We start from the raw sequence: 25436 nt of genomic DNA, 5'->3' as shown, positions 1-25436 counted from the left end.
GGCGTTGTTGTTGATTTAAAATGGAGTTCTCGTCGGCGTAAGCACGTGTTTCTTGTTGATTTGATTATAAACAAATTGACATTGAATAATTTATATTAAAATTAAATTTTTTTTGTATTTTTTTAGAGATGTTTTTAAGACTGTACAGCCATTAGAATATTACAGAAGTTTTTTGGTAATTTTTTATTATATATTTTATAGAATGATTATTACATTTTCGGATATTATTTTGTGAGCATTACAATTATCTTATAATACAAATTCATCACGGTGGAAGAGATACATTAGAAATTGAGGTTAATGTTACCTTAGGTAGCCAAGATGGCGGTTCGTCTCTAATTCCAGCAAGCAAACAGTGGGACGCACGTTCTAACCTAACCTAACGATATGGTTGCTAATAATTATGGTAATTTATTAGAATAGGTAATGAATATAAGATTAGCACAAGGTAAGAGAGCAGTTAAAAGATTAAATGGAATATGGTGGAGTGAAGAAATAACTAAATCAAGAAAAAAAAGAATATATAATGCGATTGTTAAAAGCATTCTGTTATATGGGGCGGAGGCATGGAGAATGACCGGGGAAAAGAAGAGAAAAGTAACAGCAGTTGAAATGGGTACATTGAGAAGATCGTGAAGAATATCAAAAAGAGAAAGAATAACTAATGAGAGAATCAAAGACCTAATGGTATTGAAGGAGATGGTTTTGGAAGAAATAAAGAGGAAACAACTTATTTGGTATGAACATGTGAAAAGAATGAGTGATGAAAGACTCCTGAAAATGTCAATGGAATACATTCCACAAAAAAGAAAAAAGAGAGGAAGACCCAGACAAACTTGGTATGATGGAGTAAAGTTAGCATGTAGGGAAAACGGGATTAAAGAGGAGAGGGTTCCTGGAGGTCGGAAGGCGATGTCAGACTCCATAAACCAAAATATATATATATACACACTATATTATTTAATTTTAAACTGTAATTACAATGATAAATATCATACATTTATGAAACTATTGTACACTAAATAAATTATTAAAAGAACTACGATATAAAAAATAATTATATAATATAATATCGACAAAATTAATTTCTTATACATTTACAATACGGACAGATTGACATAATTTTATCTCTGCCAAGCTCCTTTGATGTTAAGGCATGTTTTGTTTTACTCTTTCCACTCTGTGGGCACTAAGAGGGCCTTTTTTAGCAATCCCATTATGGGTTCAGCCAGGCCCAAAATGGTGTGGCCAGGTGGTGAATGACAGATCCAACATATCCGGTTGGACCACCCCCTGGAAAATTTGTGGGGATTTTTTGATCTGTCCATATTTGATCCTGGGTCCCCCGGAGTGGTAGGCTGTCACCTTAACCGCTCGGCCATCTAGACCATATCCATGAGAACAAAAACTGAAAGGAATTATGGATCCAAAAGTGACTTTGTGATATATAACTCCCCAAAATTTGCAAACTTGGAATATTGGAGACCTCAAAAATGGGATATAAACGTGAGAAATTTGAAAACTATTTCTCAAGACGTTGCTAAAAATAGACTGTTTTCCACTTTACAGAAGTGACTAAAAAGCTCATAGGACATGAAAAATGCTATCACACTAATTATTTCCAGGATTCAGTAGAAATCATCCCATATGCTTAGCAAGCAACCTAAGAGGGCTGTTTTTTCAAGCTCTAATAGTCCATAAAACAAAGACAAGTGTAAATAACAAAATGAAATTTATTACCAAAAGTACAAACATGGTTACTTTTTGACATAATCACTGAAGATTGAGGCATTTGTCATATCTGTGGACGAGTTTTTCCATCCCCTTGTCTTAAAATGTTGCCACCATGAATTGAGATGGCCTTAACAATGTTGTTTTGAAGATCATCATTATTCTCAAACCTCTGCCCTGCTAGCCACGTTTTCAGTTCAGGAAAGTCTTCACACATTAAAAAATTCCAAGCTGGTAGAAGTCTGAAAGATGGAAGTCTTCACTACCATTAAACACCCAGTATATAGCCCCAATTTAGCGCCAAGCGACTTCCATCTCTTTCCTGAACAGAAATAGTGGCTAGGAGGGCAGAGGTTCGAAACTAATGACGATCTTCAAAACAACGTTGTTAAGGCCATCTCAGGTCAGTGGCAGCAACATTCTATGACAAAAATGGAAAAGCTTGTCCACAGATATGACAAATGCCTCAATCTTCATGGTGATTATGTCGAAAAGTAACCATGTTGTACCTAACTTTTGGTAATAAATTCATTTTGTTATTTACACTTGTCTTTTTTTTTTATGGACCATCGGAGCTTGAAGAAAAAAACAGCCTATGTAGTTAGTCATTCCAACAATTTTTATTGGAAAAGAAAGAAATGCCCTATCATTACAACGATAGATAATCTATTTAAGTGACATTCTACTGACCTAGTGTTTGGCCATTCTTGCTTGTGAATAGCATTCACCAATCTCACACTTCTAAACTATCTCTACTAATCCCACACTCATTCTAACTGTCAATGTAAAAGACCAAAGAAAATTGACTCACTATTGACATCTCTGTTCAAGTCTCCCTGATGTTCTCTTGTACTCAGGACCAGCCTGAGCTGTAGGTACACTAGGCAATTGCCTACAGTACAAAAATTTAGGGCACCAAAAACTCTTGGGCCAGTCTTGCCTGTACTACTACCCAGTGACACTTAGCCTCTTCTGGACATTTGGTAGAGGACAAGATGAGGCTGATGAATCCTGCCTGCCTTAGTTAGGTACTGAAGATCAGTGATAAAGGTGCCCAATGTTGTTCAAAAAATCACATTTCACATTTTCAAGTATCTTCGGTTATATGCACTACATTACAAACTGCACTTGCTGGGCAGTAATCCTCCCTGGCAGCTCCTTGTAGGACTTGTCAGGTGGTAGACGATATGCAGGCACTCTGCTTGTGAAGATTCGGAGACTTTTGTAGTCAGGGTCTGGATAGACAACTGCAATGTCCTGAGAAAATACCAGAATTGTGCTGATGCTGATTGTGCCAGAATTGTGCTGAATTGTGTATGGTATTAACACTTTGGCCTTAAACTGTACATTACATACTTCCCAGATAATAGTTAACATAAAAAACTTTGTGTCTTTACTGTTTTACTGCTTTTATTTACTCAATAGTAAAATAAAATCATAAGATAAAAGGGTCTAAATTAATAAATTTATTTTAAAATCTTACAGAAAAATAATAAAAGACCCGACGGAAGAGAATTATTTCAAAGTAGACAAACTTTTCTTAATATAGGTAAGAAATTTTTCGTTTATCATGTGCTACTTATTTTATGAAATAATGTATATGGACTGAAAATTTGCATTATCTTTATTTCATATTATTCATATTGATGTATAGTAAGAAGTTTAAAATATAAAAATTGGATATGTATGTACAGGCAGTTCACAATTAGTGATGTTTCGTGAAACATCCGACGTAATTGGTTTCAGCTTATTGGAAATGCTTAGTAAAAATTATTAATTATTGTAAAATAAGTAACTAAATACGTAACTACAATAAATATGTAAAAAATACAAAAAATACATAACACAATAGCTAACATAGAAAAGAACACCAAACTGCCTGCTTCTTTAACTGCTCGTCCCTTTATTTTATACTATAATATTCAAATTAGGCTCAAATAAAGGGATGAGCAGTTAAAGAAGCAGGCAGTTTGGTGTTCTTTTCTATGTTAGCTATTGTGTTATATATTTTTTGTATTTTTTACATATGTATTGTAGTTATGTATTTAGTTACTTATTTATTTTATTGTTTATTATTGTACCATATTTTTACGATTGTCCAGTATGTCGGTCTATCCAGGGGAGACCGTGAAATCAGATATTTCTGTATGGTAACTACTGGCATTCCAGTTTATCCTGGGGGGAATGCCAGCATGCTGGTTTACATGAGGTTATACATCCCTCTCCAGAGGGCACACAAAAAAAATTGAAACTGTTTGCATTACATCAAAAGCTACAATTATATGTTTAATTTCTGTATTTTGTCTTTTTTCTAACAATGTAAAATACTTGTGGAATGGTATCAGTGCAATGTTTATTTTATTGTAATTTGATCCAAAAACATAAAAATAAACACATCAGATTTCAGAAATTTACTGTAAATTATCTCAACTTACACAATTAAAACCTGCTTTGTGTGAAATTTGAGAGCAAGAGGTTACCTTTCAAGGTCAGGGTAGTGTTAGTAAAACTTTATTACTTTCACTACAGATTGTTAATTGTAGCCATTACAATGTTATTATTTTATTGTACTGGAATGTTTTCTTTAATATTTATTTAATAACTAGTTTTATTAGATTTGATTAATTTTATTTTTTAGTTGCAGTTTAACCAGCATGCCGGTAACCCCAGGGTTTCTGGTGTGCTGGTCTCTCCTGGTTATATGCAGCATGCCGGCCAATCCAGAAAAATATAGTATTAATGTGTTCATTATTTTCTAAAATATTTTAATGGCATTGTCTGAAAAAAAAATTTTTTTTTCTGTTTTTCTTCATACATTTGCCTTTAGTTACCAAAAACTCATACTAAATTGAATTAAGACTTGTACTAATTGGGACCTACTTGCATACATGCTACAGGCATTTTATTTTTGCAAGAGCTCAACATAAAAACTTGTGTAATAAAGATAATGATGATGATTTTCAAACCAATGAAAAAATGATGGTAAATCTTTAACAATCTCTGCATATAGTCTCAGATAAAGTGTGGTTTATGATAGAGAGGATATGTGAGAACAAGCATTGTTCTGGTTCATTTGAATTTAATTTATTAGTTTATCAGTTTAAAGAGTATCATTATCTTCTTTTGGATTGGTTTTAATTTATTAAAAAAAGAAAAAGAATAAAATCATCAGAAATTATGAATTAATTATTTTACCTTCATTTAGCTTTTTATATGGTAACTTGTACTAAAATATTATTTCAGCAACCTATTAGTGCTGTCTTGCCAAACTTATCACGATTACTATGATATATTACAACACTCAATGCATTTCAGACTTGTATCGTCCCTCTTCAGTTGTTTTAGAGCATATATATTAACTTACATTTGGTGTACATACCAGATTATTAAATACACATTTACTACCCAAAAACTTTTTATCTTCAAAAAATAACATTATTAAAATCAACAAAAGTTTTACAAGCCATAAGATAAGCAGATATTTAAATTTAAAATTATAAATAAAGCACGTAGTAAGGAACTTTTACCTCACTCTTACGGGTATTTAATGTAGGTCCCCCTGCTGACTAAAAATTAATACCAATAGGGGTGCAGTTGCATTCCTTCATTATTTCAAAATGTTCATAAATTTTCCTTTTAAAAGTATTAGACTCCTTTATAATTATTTTAACTGTATTTTATTGAATTTTACATCCTTGGCTATTACAATGGTGGGCAACTGCCGACGTGTAATTATTGTTTGTAATTGCCGTAATATGCTTTTTAAATATAGTTCCTAATTTGATGCAAGGATGCAAAATTCAATAAAATACAGTTTAAATAATTATAAAGGAGTCTAATACTTTTAAAAGGAAAATTTATGAACATTTTGAAATAATGAAGGAATGCAACTGCACCCCTATTGGTATTAATTTTTAGTCAGCAGGGGGACCTACATTAAATACCCGTAAGAGTGAGGTAAAAGTTCCTTACTACGTGCTTTATTTATAATTTTAAATTTAAATATCTGCTTATCTTATGGCTTGTGTTTCGTTGATTTTAATAATGTTATTTTTTGAAGATGAAAAGTTTTTGGGTAGTAAATGTGTATTTAATAATCTGGTATGTACACCAAATGTAAGTTAATATATATCCTTTAATGGCGTACCTTTGTTTCGTACAGTTTAATTTTTTAACAACTCTAAAACAACTGAAGAGGGACGATACAAGTCTGAAATGCATTGTGTTAAAGGTACTTAAAAAAGAATATAAGAAGAGTGTTGTAATATATCATGATAAGTTTGGCAAAACAGCACTAATAGGTTGCTGAAATAACATTTTAATTGTTTTGTGTACAAAAGTATTGAATTTTAAAAATTTTATTATTATTATTTAAACTTAATGAGGTAATTTACTAATTTAGGTTATATAACGAGTGCAAATGGTTCGGCCATGGTTAAACAAGGGGAGACGACAGTTGTGTGTGGTGTAAAGGGGGTATGTTAACTCCTTGGCTCTGTATTTTAAATAGTTAAATTTAACTAAAAATAGAATTAATTGTTGTTTTTAGAATTTCATTATTACAATTTATAAACTTATTCAAACATAAATTTCAAATAATTAATTGTTGGAACGAAGTGATGACTAATACTTGACTTTGTGCATTCATTGTCAACATTATAACTCTAGAATGAGTGGTCCGATCTTGATGAAATTTTCTCGGACGACTCATCATCACTCAAGGATGAACTGATTAAAATTTCAACTCTCAAAAATGATCCATTTTTGTAGAACTGGAGATAGGGGTCAAAATGAAGATCCTGTTTTTCTTCAGTGTGGATCATTTTTGAGAGTTGAAATTTTAATCAGTTCATCCTTGAGTGATGATGAGTTGTCCGAGAAAATTTCATCACGATCGGACCACTCATTCTAGAGTTATAATGTTGACAAGGAATGCACGAAGTCAAGTGTTAGCCGCTTCCTGCACACACGTGTAAAAGCGTCATCTAGTGGTGGAAAAATATGACAAGCATTAAAACAGTAATTTTGAAAGGTAAATGTTATCGCTAACTAGATATACAACAAATATAAAGAATCTTTATAGAATAATAAGTTAAAAAAAGTTTTCTTTTTAAAACGTGGAGCAGCAGCGATCAATATCGATGGCTTTACGATCCATTCTCTCCTTTGTCTTCCTATTGTTAGTACGAAATTTCGATCTCTAAATGGAGAAGCTGCACAGAGATTACAGATGAGATGAAGTCGCTCAAACTCATCATCATTGATAAAATGTCAATGATTGGTGCAGGAATGCTTTACATGATCGAGAGAAGATTGAAGGAGATAAACCCCGAGAAAGATGAACCGTTTGGTGGATTCTTTATCTATTTGGTAATTTTTGTCAGCTTCCTCCTGATAAAGATACTTCTCTCTCCTCGAGTGTTTTTTACAATGTAATGTACCAGCAAGGTAGGAACCTTGTTGGGACATTACATTACATTCTCATTTGATTCTTTCGAGAAGTTCATTGAACTTAGTAATTCTCATAGACAAAATAGTGCAGATAGTTCCTTCACAGATGTCTTACAACATCTAGCTTTGGGTGATTTCTCTGATACAGATCTGAACATTCTGACGACAAGAAATGGAGCCTATTTATCCAGAGATGAACTCGATCAGTTCCAAACAGCTATATCCAACAAACGAGCAAGTTAAACAAAGCAACGAAGACTACTTGCAGTCAACTGGATGCCCCCTTACTTATATAGCATCTGAAAACACTCCAGATATTGCCCCGCCTTTGTCCAAAGATGACTCAGCTCTTGGTCTCTCCAAGTATTTGAATCTCTCAGTTAATGCCAGAATCGTGCCGAGAGTCAACTTATGGGTGCAAGGAGGTCTCGTCAATGGTTCACTAGGAACTATACGCTACATTATATATGCTCCTAATGCTCGCCCTCCAGCTCTTCCTCTGTTTATTTTAGTGGAATTCGATAGCTATCGGGGACCTTTCATCTATGGTAATCTGTTTCCAATAATCCCCGTAACACACTCTTCGAACAATGGCAGTATATTGCGATCTCGTAGACAGTTTCCCCTTACCTTAGCATACTCGACGACTATACATAAATCACAGGGATTAACTCTTCCAAAAATCAAAATAGATATAGGGAAAAAAGAGACATCTATCGGTCTTACCTATGTTACATTGAGTCGAGTGAAAAAAATAACTGACTCAGTATTTTTAAAGAGTTACAATAAAGATGGTTACGAGTCAATCTGTAAGTCCAAGACCCCTAGTGATAGACAGAATTTCGTGAGACGTTGGCATAGCAATTAATTAATGGCTTATTCTAACCTTATATTTGTACCTTTAAATGTTCCAATAGAAATCAAATATATTGTTGAGAACGAATGATTCTTTGTTTTTTTTCCCTCATAATCTAGAAAATAAAGGTGCGAGCAGCTTCGTTCCGACTACACGCTGATACAGCATTACTTAACTAGTTAATTAATGTTTGAATTTTTTCTCTTTATATATATATATATGTTATGGACAAAGTGATTAATATGGGCATTATGAATAATGACCAACAAAATTGGGCATTGTAATAAATTTCAATAATTTATCAAATTGACCGGTCATTATGAATACTGCTATCACCTAATCGGGCAAAGTGATAATAATAAGTTGAGGAGTGATCATCTGACATATGCTAGCCAATCAGAACTTACGTCTTAGTTGCGCATGCGTATTGCATTTAGTACCGAATTTTAAATTTACGTGACCAGTAGTTAATCTTTCTTCTTTGACAAAAGTAACGATCGTGGAGAAATCATTAAGTGATATGAATAATTGCTTCAACAACCGATTAAACGAGTTAATAGCAGAAAAAGGTAAGAACAATCAAATTTTTACAAAATCAGTGTATTTGTCAATGATACAAAAAGTGAGAGTAAAAAATGAAAGTTACTTCTAAGTTTCCGGAAGAATATCAGTTAATAGTACTTTGAAATAATTCACAAAAAATAAATATTTCTAAATGAAATAAGTGGAGTTTTTTAAATCAAATTTAAAATTTGGTACTACGATACACATATGCAAGTCAGAGTGCCGATTGGCTAGCGTATGTTGGATGATCACTCCTCAACATATTATTATCACTTTGCCCAACTAGGTGATGGTGGTATTGATAATGACTGGTCAATTTGATAAATTAATCAATATTTATCAGACTGCTTGCCCTTTTTGGTCATTATGAATAATGCTCGATTAATCACTCTGTTTATAACATATATAACAACTCAAAGCTAAATAATATTCTTTGCTTAAGAAAAATGCTCAGAATTTTTAGAGTAAAGCCTGTTTTTTTAGTCTGATTTGACTATTATTTGAGATATCTGCCAAAGAATCCATTTCAGCTAATTCACATTTAGTAATTAAGGGAAGGGTTTACGTGTATGCTTGTGCTGATCATACAATATTCTTATAAATAACACATTGTCTTCCAAAAGGAATGCTATCATTTTAAATTATTGTAATTATGTTAATTATTATCTGTGAATGTTGATTTCCAGATAAGTATATTAAAACATTTCTGTTACATTACATTAAATATGTTAATACCATTAATTTTTGTAATGTCCATTTCAATTTCTCAATGCTTGCATCTCACATCACATGGCACACATTTGACCTCAAATTCCTGATACTCAAATACTTCCAATGCTTACTATGGCATATCCATGTCACTCCTCCCATGGCAACCACAATTCTACAGCTCCTGTAGATTACTCACGTTGCAAAATGATGAGTGATTTGTGAACTGTGAACACGCAAAACACTTTCTCTGTTTTGGAGTTGCCATTTTCACTTACAACACTTCCTAGAGGTAGTAGATGTTGAGACATCTGAATGCAGATGGGAGATGAAACTCGGACAGTTACTCTATTGATTGGTGTATATTGCATACTTCTCAGATAATAATTAACATAATTACAGTAATTTAAAATGGTAGCATTCATTTTGGAAGACACTGTAATATAGTAATTTCTTCACTTTCCATATCACAGTACAACTGACATTAAAGATACTCTTGCTCTTATTTATTTCTGAATCTATATATTAAGTAACGTAGATATTTTAACCTGTTTATAGCCTTTTATAAACAGCTATTATAGTTAGACTAATTAAAATAAAATCTTGGCCTCATATTACTTCGTTAGTCTGTCAATATGATTTGAATCTCATAATTTATTACTAGACAGTCTGTATCATCTCTCACTGATGTTGATTCACTCGTTTCACACCTTAGCCAACTGAAATGGGCAAAAATTGGGCTTAGCCATAAATCTGAGATGTTGCATGTCAAACATCATCATCTGTATTAATCAGATTCTCATGAATTGCATGATCCTGTACACATGTTAAAATAGTAAAGTTAGAATCAGCAGAAGTTTACATATTATAGGGTGACTCTTGGGTAAAATTCATCACAAGGATAACTTCATGAATAATCAGTAGAATACATTTAGTTAAGCTTCTTCACTGCATGAAATTATCTTTTGTTCATAGTATTTTTAAAATAATAAGTTGAAAAGAATTAAAAATACTGTATTAGTATATATGTATATTTATTTGATTGTAATGCAATTTATAATTTATCATTATTTCAATTCAAGTTGAAAGAAATTAAAAATAAAGATATTTTAGGAACTTGTAACCCCTTCTCCAGAAGAACCTAAGAAAGGTTTCATAGGTAAGTTAGTAAGAAGGAAAAAGTCTATATCCATTCAAATAAATTTTAATTTAGCATGCTAACTGTGCTTTTTTAAAATAAACTTTTATTAGTACCGAACGTCGACCTACCTCCGCTCTGCGCATCGTTTTTTAAACCCGGTCCACCGAGCGAACAAGCTCAAGTTTTGAGTCAACAAATTCTAGAATTAATTGAAAAGTAAATAACGAATTGATAATTCCTTTTATAAATTGTTCTTTTATGTGTTAGCAAATTAAATTTTTATAAAATTGAATTCATGATTTTATTTTTAGTTCAGGTTGCATTTTAAAAGAAGACCTCTGCATAGAAGAAAATAAAGTAAGTATTGCTTCATTATTAACATTTTGTTTCAAATTGGAAACTTCAATTTAGGTGTTTTTATTTTCTTAACGTCTTTTAAGTTGTTAGATTTCATCTGCGGAAGAATTCAGTTTTTCTCAACTGCATTCTTTGAAATTTCAACTTAATAAAAATATTCACAAATTCACACTGTATTTATGAAATATAGAAAATATAAATATAGTCGGTTTTATAATAATTAAAAATAAAAATAGTTTTCAGTTTGTGTGGGTAGATACATAGTTAAAGTAGTGCATTAAGCAAATATGAATTAAGTGAAAAAATCTATAGTCCATAAAATATGTGTGTACAGGATGTACCGATAGTTCCCTTGCTCAAATTTTGAAAGTTATTTTCAGACATGATGAAAAAGTGACAAAAGGGTTGTTGATGATTTAGATTTGTGACAGTCTTGAAAGTATTTTGAACAAATTCATATGAGTGAAGTAACTGTGTATATAATTGAGTATGGCATTTATCCAAAACAAAGAATCATGCTTTTGGTACTCTTACTTTGACACAAAATCTTATAATGTTTGAAGATTTTGAAGAAGAAATTCCTAATGATGTACTACTAAATAAGCTTACTTTTTATGAAGTTGTTTGAAAGTTTCGTGAAACCCAGATTAGTTTTTTTATCACTATCGTATCTAGGAACTTGTAGACGTTTTCTCCCCCTAAACTTCACTTTGCCAGATATCCTTTTATGGGATATCTAAAGGATAGAGTTTATTTAATAATTTCCACAGTTTGGATGATCCAAAACATAACATTTTGGCAGAGTAACAGATATCACTAACAATGTTACAATATGAGTAGAAAGACATGTCAAGCGGTCTCTCTCTCCAGAGGGAAGGTGATGTATCCAGCTTATACACTAAAATTTGAGTATAGCTGATGGTTTGTACCTGTGTTTTGTTCCTTTACATTTTGTATGCAAGCCATGTTTTATTGATAAAAACATTTGAAAGATTGAAATAAGGGAACATTTGGTACACCCTGTAGTCTCTGGGTCATGATATATACATTTGAGGTTCCTTTGAGTCTTGACATTCATACAGATGCAATTATATAGTAAATTCTTTCATTAGATGTGCTTTTATAGTAAAAAAGGTTAACTGAATGCTTCAAAATAGCCCAGACAAGAATTTTTAATGATAATTCCGCAACCAAGATATTCAATTATATGAAGATTTAGCTTTACAAACATTTTTGAATGGCTAAAAAAAATTCTAATAGGATACTCTTCACACAGTTGCTTACTAGTGACCTTCTCCAAAATCATAGACTAAAAATTTTGCTTGTAGTATAAAAATTTCCGTTATTAATAAATCACATTAAATAAATTGTATTTGTAAAAACTGGTAACAGACTGTTTCTCTATTAAACAGATTGAGAACTAAGTTATATAAAATGATGATTTCACATAAATGAAGCAGTCATGTTACTTTCCAACCTTTATTTAAGGGTTACTGAATGAGTAACCTATAAATTATTTAAAAATAAAGTCTGCTAATAGATTTTATACTAACTGATTAAACAAAAGTAGAACTCACAAGGAGTTTGGTGACACTGCAAGTCAGACTTAGAGGACCACGAGGTGACAGTGCAACGAGCACAATTGGCTTACGGCATTAAGTCCGACTCACGCGATCACCAAACCCCTCATGCAATCACTCAAACGTTCTACTTTTGTTTGAGATCACCCAGGGTAATAAAATACAGTAAATAGGTATTTCTCATTACAAGCAAAATAATCAGTCGTAAACTTCAATAATATATTTAAAATGTTAAATTACATTATCGATTTAATTTGATAGTTGGGCAATTTTGAAATTCATCCATTCAGCTTTGTTCCATTTGATGATACAAAAAAAGGGCGTAAGAAACATTACATGATTTTCAAAACTTAACAGAAATCTTTTGGCTTAACTAAAGAAATCAACTTAATCAAAGGAAAAAGCATTTTTAATATTTAAATTTTAATTCATTTTATACTGTGCCAAAATTCAAATTTGAATTCAGCTGTCTTACATTACCTCTTAACAGGTAATTTTGTGTGTAAAATAATTTATATTTCAATAGAAACTTTATATCAGTCCATCATTTTCCCTATCTTAAACTTTTTATTTAAATTTTATTCTTTCAGATTAATTTTTTGTGTGTGTGCATTTATTATTATTTGTCAAGTGACCCACAGTGACCAAACTGGAGCTTGCAGGCCACTTGTGGCTCTGCTAGAGCCTTACTGGCTCCTGTATAAGTTTTATATATATATATATAATTGAATGGATATTAATTTTATTTAAAAGAAAAATTAATTTCTCTGGTGAATCTTGACTTTCTTGAAAAGATAGCTTTACAAAACAAACATATTTTTCTCTCTTAGTTAGATAAGCATCTTTATAATGCAATTTTAGAATAAAAATCTGAGATATTTGCTGTATACATAACTAAATTTAGTTTTATTCTGTTTATAATCTGTAGCGTTATCTTTGCTCTTTGAAACAGTTTTCTATGTAAAATATTTAACATCCAACCAATTAATATTCGACTAACTTTGAATGGAAAGACAATAAGAAATAACGATTGAGCCAAAAATTAGTGCATCTAAACTTGACATGGTTATTTATTATTACATTCCAATGTTTCGATTCTAACTTATTAGAAATCGGCAGGTAATTTGGATTATTGAGGATTTGACTATAAAAAATATATTATCTATAGCTTTTTCTAAAACTGCATAAAAATCAAATATGACATCTGCACTGGGTAGGGGATGCATAAAGATTTTAAAATGGATGGGAATGGTTAGTAGAATGACAATTTTCTAAAGATTCTCAAAAATTTTCCTATTTGAAATAATATTTTTTACAAAAATCTTAATTAACCCTTTCCATGCGGTTATACGCCTTTAGGCGTATGTCACGTGAGTTGCACTTTAGTAGAAGCACCGTACTAAATATTCTTTGTTAGTAGAATTTTTAATATGGAATGATAAGGACAGCAATTTAACTTTACAGATACCATTGAAAGATGTATCAGTATAAAACATATTTACTTTAGTTTATGAGTTAGTACAGTGTCATCAGACTCTTCTGTGGTAAATCATTGAATTTTGTTTTTTTATTGGCCTATTTTTAAAATTAGCCTTGTCTTGGCAGAAAATATGAATAAATTAATGTACTATAGATCTATTTTATAGAAATGCTCAATATTACTATTGGGGTGGCAGATCAGCAGAGGCTGTCTAAAAGTTGGTTACAAAATGTGATGGGGAGAGAGTAAGTGGTCAAAAAAGACGTAAAATTGATGGCATCAGATTTGAATGATCCCTGAATATTCATTGTATCAAACCATCTCTCCTTATTGCAAAAAATCCATCAAAAATATTTTCTGTAAACTTAATATTGTTCCTTATTCTTAGAGAAACACACTCAATTACCCTGATTATAATTGAGATTCGGCTTGTAAGTGGTAATTTTCGGAAACTCTTCTCGCTTATTCGGTGCATTTTCGAAGCATTTTATATGTAAGGAAGAGATTAATGTAAGATTTTTAAAGCTCTGTTCACCTTAGAAACTTGTCAGATCCACCGTGTACTGCTATTGTCTAATTACATTTCATATTCTGAGAAAACTTTTATGTGCGGCACAGAGAAATCCCCAATTGGCTCTCCACTGGAAAGAACTGTTGTGGGATTACATTATGTACAAGAAATCAATTAGGTTTTATGTTGCATTCTTTGGATTTATACAAATCACATAGTCAGCCAATAATACTTAAACATAATTGCATATTTTAATTAAAATGTTTTTTGAATTAGTTTTATCATCACATTCTGAAATTAACTTTTTTAATTAAATTTATCATTATTATTGAAGCAGTAATTTAAAAACTTTGTTGCATTTCTTTTTATTTTCAGTTAGTCTGGTGCCTATACATAGATATAATCTGCTTAAACTATGACGGAAGTGTCATAGATGCCTGCGTGATTGCTCTTCTGGCCGCTTTATTAAATAGTAAGTTTTTCTAAAGTAATTTATTTTCTGTTTAATTTATCTCATATTTTGCATTAAAGAAATCAGAAATAAAAATTACGCGACGACTCTTACGTTTTAATCTGTGTCGATGTCGGAACAATATTACAATTGCCACAGGGAACAATTTATAGAAACAATGACTTTATTTCTATATTTATACAAAAAAACATTTTGCCAAATTTATAGCTAAATTGTCAGTTTATTTTGGACTATATTAAGATTAATTAATTAATTGTAAAAAATTTGATGTAAAGATAGATAGATGTGCCAACATGTTGTGTAGAATTTCGAAAATCCCGGAAGAAAGGATCGGGATTCAACTCACGAAGCAAATACTTTTGATTAAATTACAAGTTAGATGTCATTACAGACAGTTTTTAATTAAAAAAATAAAATAAAATACCATTCTTTCTTGTGTATGACCTGTAAAAATTGCTAGAACACTTACTCTGGGTCTGCTTTCAAATTGAATTTAAAACAGCTAATGGACGGACTATATGTAAGAAATTATGGAAATAAAAAATATGTCACAAAATTATAATTAATATTTATCAGGTGATTGTCTTTATGCTGTGATTTGATTTTGTAAATCAAGTATATGAAGCATTTTTTTTATCAGTGAAATCTTAGTTTTCTTTTTTGAAATATTCAAACTGGCTGATTTTCTATAAAATTTCAATAAAGACCATTTAATTACCACAAATATTCTTCATTCAATTTTTTAAATTTCATACATTAAAAATTAAGGAAATTGTGGCTACTTATTCATTAAAGTAATACCAAGTCCTTAGAAACTGGCACCGTTTTATACACTATACAGGATGCATAGTAAAGTCCTTTTAAGCCCACATAACTGATGAACACAGGTAGCTACAGTTACGAATGTGGCATATAGTTATAATAAAGTGACTATGCACTACAGGACGAGACTGCTTGCAGTGTTCGTAGCAATAAAATTCAGAAGTTAGCACGCCTCTCCTATCTTGAAAACAATGCACAATACAGAAAAAAATCAATTATAGAGTTTTAGAGTGAGACCAATTTAGTACAAAAGGACATCCTGCATATGTGAATAGTATGGATAGAAAGTATGAAAAATGCTAATGTGCACATCAAACGTAGATGGCAAAATCTGTATTTTTCACATGCCTATGTCTTCATGCTGCATTCGTTGCTGTGTGTTGTATGTTGTGTATTGTTCACACAAGTCAGTGTAAAAGCAATTTCATTTAGACCCTGTCTAAATGAAACTGCTTTATTTAGGAAATTGGTTTCATTTAAATAAGGACAAAATAAAGTAAAAAGCCAATGTATATGTGGTGAAAATCACAAAACAAAAAGAACCAACATAAAACTGTTCTATGTATACATCATTAAATAGAAGAATGAAAGGACATTTGGGATTGTTAGTATTACTACATCATTATCTTTACCATCTTAGCCCTATGGGCATTAGACATTGAAATTTCCATTATTGGAATAATCCCATTATCAGTAAAGAATTGAGAGATTGTTGCTCTGTCAAGAAGATACATATTCATATCTGTAGTCTTGTTATATAGGGTTGGGCAAAATGTGTAGCCAGATATAAATGAAGCTGCAAAATGTAACCACTGGATGAATATGTCTCAAAATAACATCAGTACACATCCAAAGATATGCCATTTGCATATCACGACCTTCAAAAGTCATTTCCTGAATATTACATTACAACAGGTAAGTGATCCCATTATGAGCAATGCATTCTTTCAAGTACCAGACAAATGCATGCATTACACAATCTAGCATTGCATATATGGTTCTTCAGATCTACCAGTGTTTGAAAGCAATACTAACTTTGCAGATATTTCCACAATAAATGTCCCCAAATTGATTTCTATATTTGGGGACATTCACTGGCCAACAAGGTCACTGGATTTGGTCACTCCGGACTTCTTCTTGTAGGGGTACAGTACCTGAAGAGTCAGGTGTTTGCTACATACCCACAGACACTGGACGACCCAAAGAACCATATATGTGATGCTGTGCAGAACATTCCCTTAGGCACATTGGATCATGTAATGCAAGTTTTTGTCCAGCACCTGGAAGAAAGCATTGCTCGTATGGTGATCATCTACGTAATATTCAGGAAATGACTTTTGAAGTTTGTGATATGCAAATGACATATTGTTGGCTGTGTACCAATGTGATTTTGATACATTCATCCAGCAGTTACATTTTGTTGCCTCATTTATATCCAGCTATACATTTTGCCCAACCCTATATTAACATAATTTTAAAGACTTAATGGAGTCCAAGACTGCAATCTAATTCCTGTCCAACTTCTTCAACTTTACAATTTAGTCAAACACTACATCCAAATTTAAATAATTTTAAGCTATTTAAGTGCTTTTTACAACTTAAAAATGCAAGAAAATTATAACTTTACCTTTAATAATATTTTTCAATGTATTTATAACTTGTTCTTTATATATTATATAACTATAAATATTTATCATAGGAAATTATATTTTTTACATAACTCTTAATTTTTTCCCACCTTCTTCTGGACATCATCTTCCATTTTGACATTTGGAAGTCATTAAAACAGATCATAGTATTTTTTTTTTAGATTTTCAACTGTAAAACAGTACAGAAATTTACTTTTTTGCAGTTTCCCAGAATGAATTTTCGTATGTTGTTTCGATTTTGAGGGATCGTGTCGTATTGGATCCACATTCAATCCATAATTCACTGAATTTTCACCAAGATATTCTCGAACTGGACACTATCTCTACATTGGGACTTTATAGATAGTCCGTATAGTATAGTTTTTGATTATCAAACAAACAGAGTTATTGGATTTAGTTAATGCCCGCCATTGTCGTATGCTATCAGAGAAAACAAAGTAAAATAAGGCAATACTATAATAATTTTTGACTAATGAATAAAGATTGTGTCACATCAGGAATAGATAATCTTAATTCTAAGAATTTTGTTTTATATTTAAATACTTTTCACTTATATTAACAATTTTCTTCTGAAAGCAACACTACCGGTCGTCCAAATAAGCGAGGAGGCCAACCGTACGATAGTAGAACATAATACGGAATCGTTAAAAGTCCATCATCTACCCATTTCTTTATCGTTTACGATCTTTGACGGGTAAGTATTAACAGTTTAAAAATTTGATTAAAAAAGTTATTGTCAAACAAAGATTACAATGATCTTTGTTAATGCTGCTTGGTACTGCTACATTTAATAAGTAGATTATTTTAAAAAATTCAATATTTATTTACATAAATTTATATATTTTTTCAAGTAAATTTTATTAAAATCTTTTAATATACGTACTAATTATACAACAGTGGCGTGCCGTGACATTTGATGATAGGGAAGCTGCGTTTCTGTAAGAAGCCGACTTCCAGGGGCAAGCAGTTAATTGCGCGTCAGTAATGGTCTAGGGTCCATTCGTACATGGGTGGTGGCTGTAGAGACAAAGACAACAAGTATCTGACAAAAACCGTTTATTTTAACATATACTATGTACAAAATAGTTGGCTTTAGGACAATCAGCCGTTCGGACGTCCCGAGCGTTGATGTGGTTCTTCGATGGTCGATCGAAGGTGGTCCCGAGACAGTGGCATTGACAAGTCTGTAAGGCAGGGGGACACGGTCTAAGTCCGAAGTGGCACGGGTTACAGGTTGGCACAATAGACGAGAAACTGTTTTTTTTTTTTTTTTTCCTTTTTTTTTGCACGTTGACACACGGCGTTTTGGTTATTTGGAACGTTAACCAAGTGCCAGGTGTCCTCAATTGTTGGAAATTATATCAATCTCCGTTCTTTCTTTCATCCATTTTGATTGGTTGTTCTCTCTCAATTACGCTTCCCGAGTAGTTGGTCCCTCGTTACGTATAGTAACGAGACTTACCTGGAGAGTGAGAAAAGTCAAAATTAAAGACGAATTCGATCTTCCACTGATCATAGGACGACTTCCATCTGTGATTTATGGTTTCTGCTTTGCAGTTTGATATAAACAACGGGTGTTCAACTACAAACGACTTTTACCTATGTTTTTTTAAACTAATAAATTTTTCTCTAAATTAACCGTTTTTTCGCGTCTTTCGTGACGGGTCAGACTCGTCCGGAACCTCACATTTCCATAAAAGTTTTAAACAAATACTGGAAACGACAAAAATAAACAACTTATGTATTTAGTTCTAAAATACAAATAATACATACATAATACAAATTGATACGATACAAACAATAATAGAAAAACTTGTTTTTTTAATTTTTTATAGACTAACTCTATTCGGCGATTTTTTCCGCCAAGTCGTTAATTACTTTATCATAAAAGTCGCCGGTCGTCGACTCCATCGACGTATTTGAAAGCTCTTTTTCTATCGAAAGCAATGCTAGCGACCACAATTTTTCCTCCGATCGTGTTCCTGGCCAATGTACGAATTTGCTTAGTGGTCGAAAAACTGCGCTCGACAGACACACCGGTAAATGGTACCGTAAAAATTAATGATATTAAATCGTATAATTCTTTTAGTACGTCTTTGTTCGGATCGACATTAATTATAATATGTTTTATGTCTAAGAGTTACTTGTCAATATAGTCCGGACACGAATATAAATATTGCAATTTGCTACGTAATTTAGAAAAATCAAAAAATTTCCCATAAAATTTACTTAATTTATAGAATTAAAACACACTTGGAAAAATTGTTAATAATTTTATTATTATGAGAAACATCTAAAAGTGATAAAAATTCTAAAGATTTAATTATACTGTAATTAAATATAACTTTGCAAAAAAACGTACATAAAAATAACATTGAATACTCTTTGCTTTTTAAATCTTAAACAATTCACTTAGTCAGATAGCTCCCTACCCAGTGGCTAAGAGATAGTCAGATAGAATCTTTATATGTGTATATAGCTAAGGGATAGAATCATTGGAAGCATTATATGTGTGTAGTTTCCACCAGCTAAACTGGCCGAGGTTGGTGCTCTGTAAAGCGCATGTGCCAATGCCCTCTAGCTGCTTTACACCATTCGGTTATTCTCGCCTTGAAAGCCGTCTCGGAAGCGCTTCCATTCCGCCACTGACATTCGAATATACCATAGCAATCTTATCGTTTTTCTCACATATAGTATAAAATTTTTTAATAAGATACATAATGCAGTTATAATAAAATATTAATTTTAATTAATTGAAAGTACGTTAAAATATGAAAATGTATATTTTAGAAAATACAAGAGAAGGTCATTGGAAGGTGGATGCGGCGCTTCCACCGCTTCCAATGACGGCACGCCACTGTTATACAATAAATTATTATTAATGCTACTTAAAATTTAGTGGGAATATCTCAATTGGAAAATTGATTTTTAAAGTTTCATATATATACTTTTCCTATGCCTAAAGCCTCGTGTGACTGTGATAATTATAATTTTCCACAAAGAGACCAAGTATATTATGGATAAAGAGATATTCTCATTTTATTTTTCTATGCTGCATTTGTTGTATTGTTTCATCAGTTTAAAGAAATCCCTCTTGTAAAGTCTGTGTGCTGCTTAAGGACAGTTTCAAACGATTCTCCCACCTCTTCCTTGTTGATAAAACACTGGCCTCCTACTATCTCCTTCAAAGCTATGTAAAGCTGGAAGTTACTAGGTGCTAGGTCCAGACTATAAGGGGTATTCTTCAGACAATTCAGAACCAAATTTGGCAACATGGGATGCTGGGTGAGGCTTCGCATTGTTGTCAAGGGTGATCCCCGAACTGAGAAGGTCTGGTAACTTTTAGTCTTGTCAGTGTGTTGCGGTTGTTAGCATTCTCAGTTCCATTTTCTAGAAAATCCAGTAATATCCCTTAAGATTCTCACAATTTTCTGGGATGCTAATCTGTTGACTGGACCACTTTAAACTTCTCTTTTGGATGAGAATCTGAGTGCTTCCATGTTTTTGATTCTGGAGCAAGAAGCTTTTGTTCCTGTCATGATTTGGAAGAGAAATTGGTTACCCTCCCACTTGTACCACAAGAGAAGTTGCAGCCTGATGCTCATTCAGGCAGTCTTGTTATTGGTATTAAACTGCCAAGGCACTCATTAAGCCAACACTTTGTGATAATATGGCACATCACAGATTGTGTGGCATGCTCGGGCATGACCTTCACCCAATTCTGCAGGAATGTCTTCCATAGTCACCCGTCTGTTGGCACAAATCAAGGCCTCCACTCTTGTAACATTATCCTCTCCAGCAGATGTTACTGGCTGCCAATTCACTGCTTCTCTCTGACAGTCTCAAGACCATCGTAGAATTATCTGCACCTCACTGCACCATTTGTTTTGACATTGTGTCTGGTCTATATACCTCCACCAGTCTTTGTAGCAGCCCATTCATAGTGGATGACTGTTTACACTTCATTATTGTCTGCAACACATCTATTTGCCATCTTATTACTTTGGCATATTGAACAGGCACACTTTTCACATTTGCAATAACTTCCAACTACTCAACTACTATTGTTTGTGCACAGAATGCATCCTTACGGCAAAACACAGCCTCTCTAGAAGGATGATATCTATACCATGCACTGACTCCAAAAATAAGGATCCAGTGTCCTTATTTTTGCACTGCCCCACATATATTGTTGGCCAATTAACAAGATAATAAATTAATTGGCAAAATTATATTTTGTAATTATCAAATTTGTCTTGTTAATTTAGAGAAACTGTCATTGCCGATCCGACTAAAGAAGAAGAATTTTGGAGTTCGGGGACATTTCATATAGTCATTCTAGAAGACGGATCTCTTGCCGGTATTCATAAACCAGGTATTTACAACATTTCCCAAGATTTATAATGAAAATATAAACTTTCACGTGATTATTGCCATAAGAAAATATTTACTGTGACATTTTAATAATAAAAATTAATCAAAGGATTTGATTACAATTGAGTTTGTAAGTAAAATTTTCAAAAGCTTGAGATGTCTGCCCAGAAATCATAATTTTTACACAATTAAAGTATCTTTAGACAGCTTAATCTATTTTATAACAAAATGTCCTAATTCAGTTTTAAACAGTCAATCCACAATTTAGCAGGTTGTTTTCTGTCAGAATACTCTTGATACTATCAATTAAAAAGATTACAGGTACACCCAGAAATTCTGAAAATACAGGAAGACATTAGAATTAATAACAACATGGGACTGAAGCTACACAAGGAGTGGATTGACATTGTTTTTACATAACCTTGAAACAAATGTGGGAGTATAGTCACATCACATTGTAAAATGAATTGTAACAAGGCAGTTTACTTCACAGTCTTATGGATCAGGTGTACAGCGGACCTTCGTTGTAGCGCTGCTCACTATACCGTGCACTCGGTTATAGCACGGGCGATGTTCACGACGCGATAAGCTCAAACACGTTTATACAGGTCCGTGCGGCATTAGTGAGTAGCGCATTTTATTGTTACTGCATATTGAGTAATTGTGTGTGTGTTGAGTTCCTGCATGTATTTTTGAATAGTGTTTAATTATTGTATGCATGATGAGTAAAAGAAAAGCTTGAATTATTGCTAAAGTAAAGAGTTGAACTGCGTTACAGTGCGTCGCTCGGTATAATGCGGTTCACCTTATAACGCGGGTGTTGTTTCCCACCCGATATGCGCGTTATATCAGGGTCCACTGTATTTGTTTTTGTTTAAAGTCTGGAAACCAATTATTTTAATAATAGTAAGTTCATTGTTAGTTTTCCTCCCTTTTTGGTTTTTAATATACTTAACAATGTTTATTATTAATAGTGGAACAGTCTACCAGAATTTGGAAAATGTGGGAGAAAATAAGACATTTACTGGTCCCAAATAATATGATATATCACATTGTCATTGTATTGAAAAGTTTTATGCTCGATAGCTTTAGTTCTTTAGTATGTGGGTTACGTTAAAAATTGTAAATACAGTGCACTGTATATATTAGATGTTCCTTTGTATTGGTTAACTATTAGTGTTATAATTATTATGTTGGTGCCATGTGTTTGTAAGCTTGATGAGGGGTCCTTACCTAAATTTGAAATGTGATTATTAAAGACTAACTTTTAGTAAAAGATCTGGTCCTTCTTTCTGTCAGCCTTGGTGTGATAAGACCTCCAAATTGTTAGATAACCTAATAAATAGGATTTAACTATCTAATCCACAATTTAGCACTGCCCTTGAAACCAGCACTAAATTGTAGTACCTCAAACTATAAGAATTCTATACAAGTTTGAAAATCACATATTTTTTTGGCAATATCAATGTTGTTTGCATGTAAAATTGTTCATTTAATAGTTCGTGGATAACAAAGGACTTTTTATTTAACATTTATGGGGACAGTCCATTCACAAGTACTCATTGATACTATGGAAGGGTGGAATATAAAGATTTGCATGTATTTAGATATAATGAACTTTTAAATTGTTTAGCTGTGATAAAATATGCTCTGTTTGGGTATTTTATCTGTTATCTTCCTCTCTGATCTTCTTGTTTCATTGTCATCTCACAATTTTCATGTTTATAATCTTTAAAAACTCTGTAGAGTGTTAGTAAACTTACTAGGATCTATGCTACATATTGGTTTTATGCTACATATTTTGTTATAGATCTTATACATATTTGTATTGCTTTTAATAAAAATCCATATTACAAATGATGATGATGATCTTCAAAGATGCAAAAAATTGATTTATGAGTAATGATAGAAAAGTTGAACCATGTCCGTGTATCTTTTTATTTAACGAACTGAGAAAATCAACAATGATATTCAAAATAGTTCTTTTCTGAGTTGACAAATGACAGCATTGTTTGCAACGTTCAAAGCAATTTTAAAAATCATTTTCTGAAAGGCTGTTGAGGATCTCTTGTCATTTTTACTTTCATGTCTTCTACTGACTAAAAATGAGTTTATTTGAGCACCAATTTGATCTATGGAAAGAGATTAAGTCACAGGCAGCCAGGTCTGGAGAATAAAGTGGGTGCTCAAGCACAATAATGCTGTAATTAGCTAAAAATCACTTCTCAAAGTGTTGGGGTTGGATTTTGCATCAAGATGCCCACATTTCTCCACAATTCTTCTCGCGCCTTCGTGTAATTTTGTTGATAATTCAAGATAATACTGCCGATTTACTGTCCGGCCACTGGAAATCCATTCTATCGTTACAATAACCCGGATATTGAAGAAAATCAACATGGCTTATGCTTTCTCTGCTTTCTGAATATTGTGACATTCAAAATGTACGAGACATGAACTTGTCACCATAAGCCTGTCAATCAATAATTGAAAAGTTTCTGTCATAGATTTCTTTACTTTCGTGAGAAACTGGATGTTAACTCACCATTCACTTTTGCACTCAAACACTTCCACCGAGAGTAAGAAAAGTCTATATTTTAACACACGCATTCACTTGTACTTAGTAAAGTTATGCAGTTGAGCCTTGTCTCAAAGCAACAGGCAAGTTATGTTGTTATTAAAATGTTGGTCAATCGACAACATAAAAACAAATTCTCGACGTATAAATATAAGGAAGGTTAGTACGTTGACGGCTAAAAAATCATTTCATTACTTGCATTAACAATTTGAACACAAAACTCCTCCACATAAAAATTAATATCACAAGGTTATATCAAGATAAATGTATAAAGTCTAGAATATATTTGAAAAATAAATGACAAATTTCAGTTTTTGTGTGTTACATATAATGCAGTTTTATCCTAATTATTTTGTTTTTGTTCAAAGCTAAATATTTTTAATACTAAATTAATAAAAATCTTTGTTATTTACAGGTGGAAGCGCAATCGCCGACGAAGATCTTTGCAAATGCATAACATTAACAAAAAACAGATCGGCACAATTGATAAAACTCATCAATAAAACTATTCTAACGTTAAAGACATAAAGAACACCCCATACTTCTTTCACTCATCTGTTAATAATTCATTGTTTTTATGAAGAATAAAGTTGTTCTTTTAATTTTTGATTACATATTTTTGAATTTTTGTAGCCAACGATTGCACGGTTTCCTAAAATTGATTGATTTGGTACTTTTACGTCCATCTTCGGGTGACTTTAAATACTAAAACTAAACAAAACATCCATCCTCTTCCTCGATTACTGAAAAAGCATACTTGCAAGTGTGAAACATTAATGGATTATTTTGCTTAGACCTACCTTCTTTAAACAAAATCCAAATGCTCACTTACAAAGAATGAAGTGTATAAATGTTGGCTTTTGCAAACATTTCATTCTTTATAACATAATAAACAGTTCTAAAGAACAATAATGCAGACATTATATTTTCCAAATAGTTGTGCAGAACATATTTGATTTCATATTTACATTTATGGTTTACTATATAAATAAAGTTATCTTTATGAATTCTACATCACAATCTTTCACTAATGATCTAAATATATGGTTTTAAAGAGAATTTTTAATAAGGAATTAAAATTCAAAAAGTTATTTGCACAGATGAGAAAGAGGGGATCATTCAAAGTGCAAGTGTATCATAAATCCAGAAAGAAACTATCCAGTTT

At 32.2% G+C, this 25436-nt stretch overlaps 1 protein-coding gene across 1 annotated transcript; it reads left to right on the top strand.

The window, feature by feature from the left end:
* The first annotated feature begins 2 nt into the window (after positions 1 to 2).
* On the top strand, positions 3 to 24885 carry LOC136974220 (exosome complex component RRP43-like). The gene is made up of 11 exons (XM_067269045.1): positions 3 to 37; positions 127 to 175; positions 3217 to 3280; positions 6134 to 6207; positions 10424 to 10469; positions 10562 to 10667; positions 10763 to 10808; positions 14755 to 14851; positions 17899 to 18016; positions 21591 to 21697; positions 24687 to 24885. Exons 1-11 carry the CDS (start codon positions 21 to 23, stop codon positions 24797 to 24799), a joined length of 837 nt encoding a protein of 278 aa, XP_067125146.1. The 5' UTR covers positions 3 to 20; the 3' UTR covers positions 24800 to 24885.
* The last annotated feature ends 551 nt before the right edge of the window (positions 24886 to 25436 follow it).

This window comes from Centruroides vittatus, unplaced genomic scaffold (genome assembly GCF_030686945.1).
Source record: "Centruroides vittatus isolate TY-2023 unplaced genomic scaffold, ASM3068694v2 contig_345, whole genome shotgun sequence".
NCBI classification, from domain to species: domain Eukaryota; kingdom Metazoa; phylum Arthropoda; class Arachnida; order Scorpiones; family Buthidae; genus Centruroides; species Centruroides vittatus.
The sequence above is the reverse complement of the archived record's forward strand: the minus strand, read 5'-3'. Positions and strand labels throughout refer to the sequence as shown.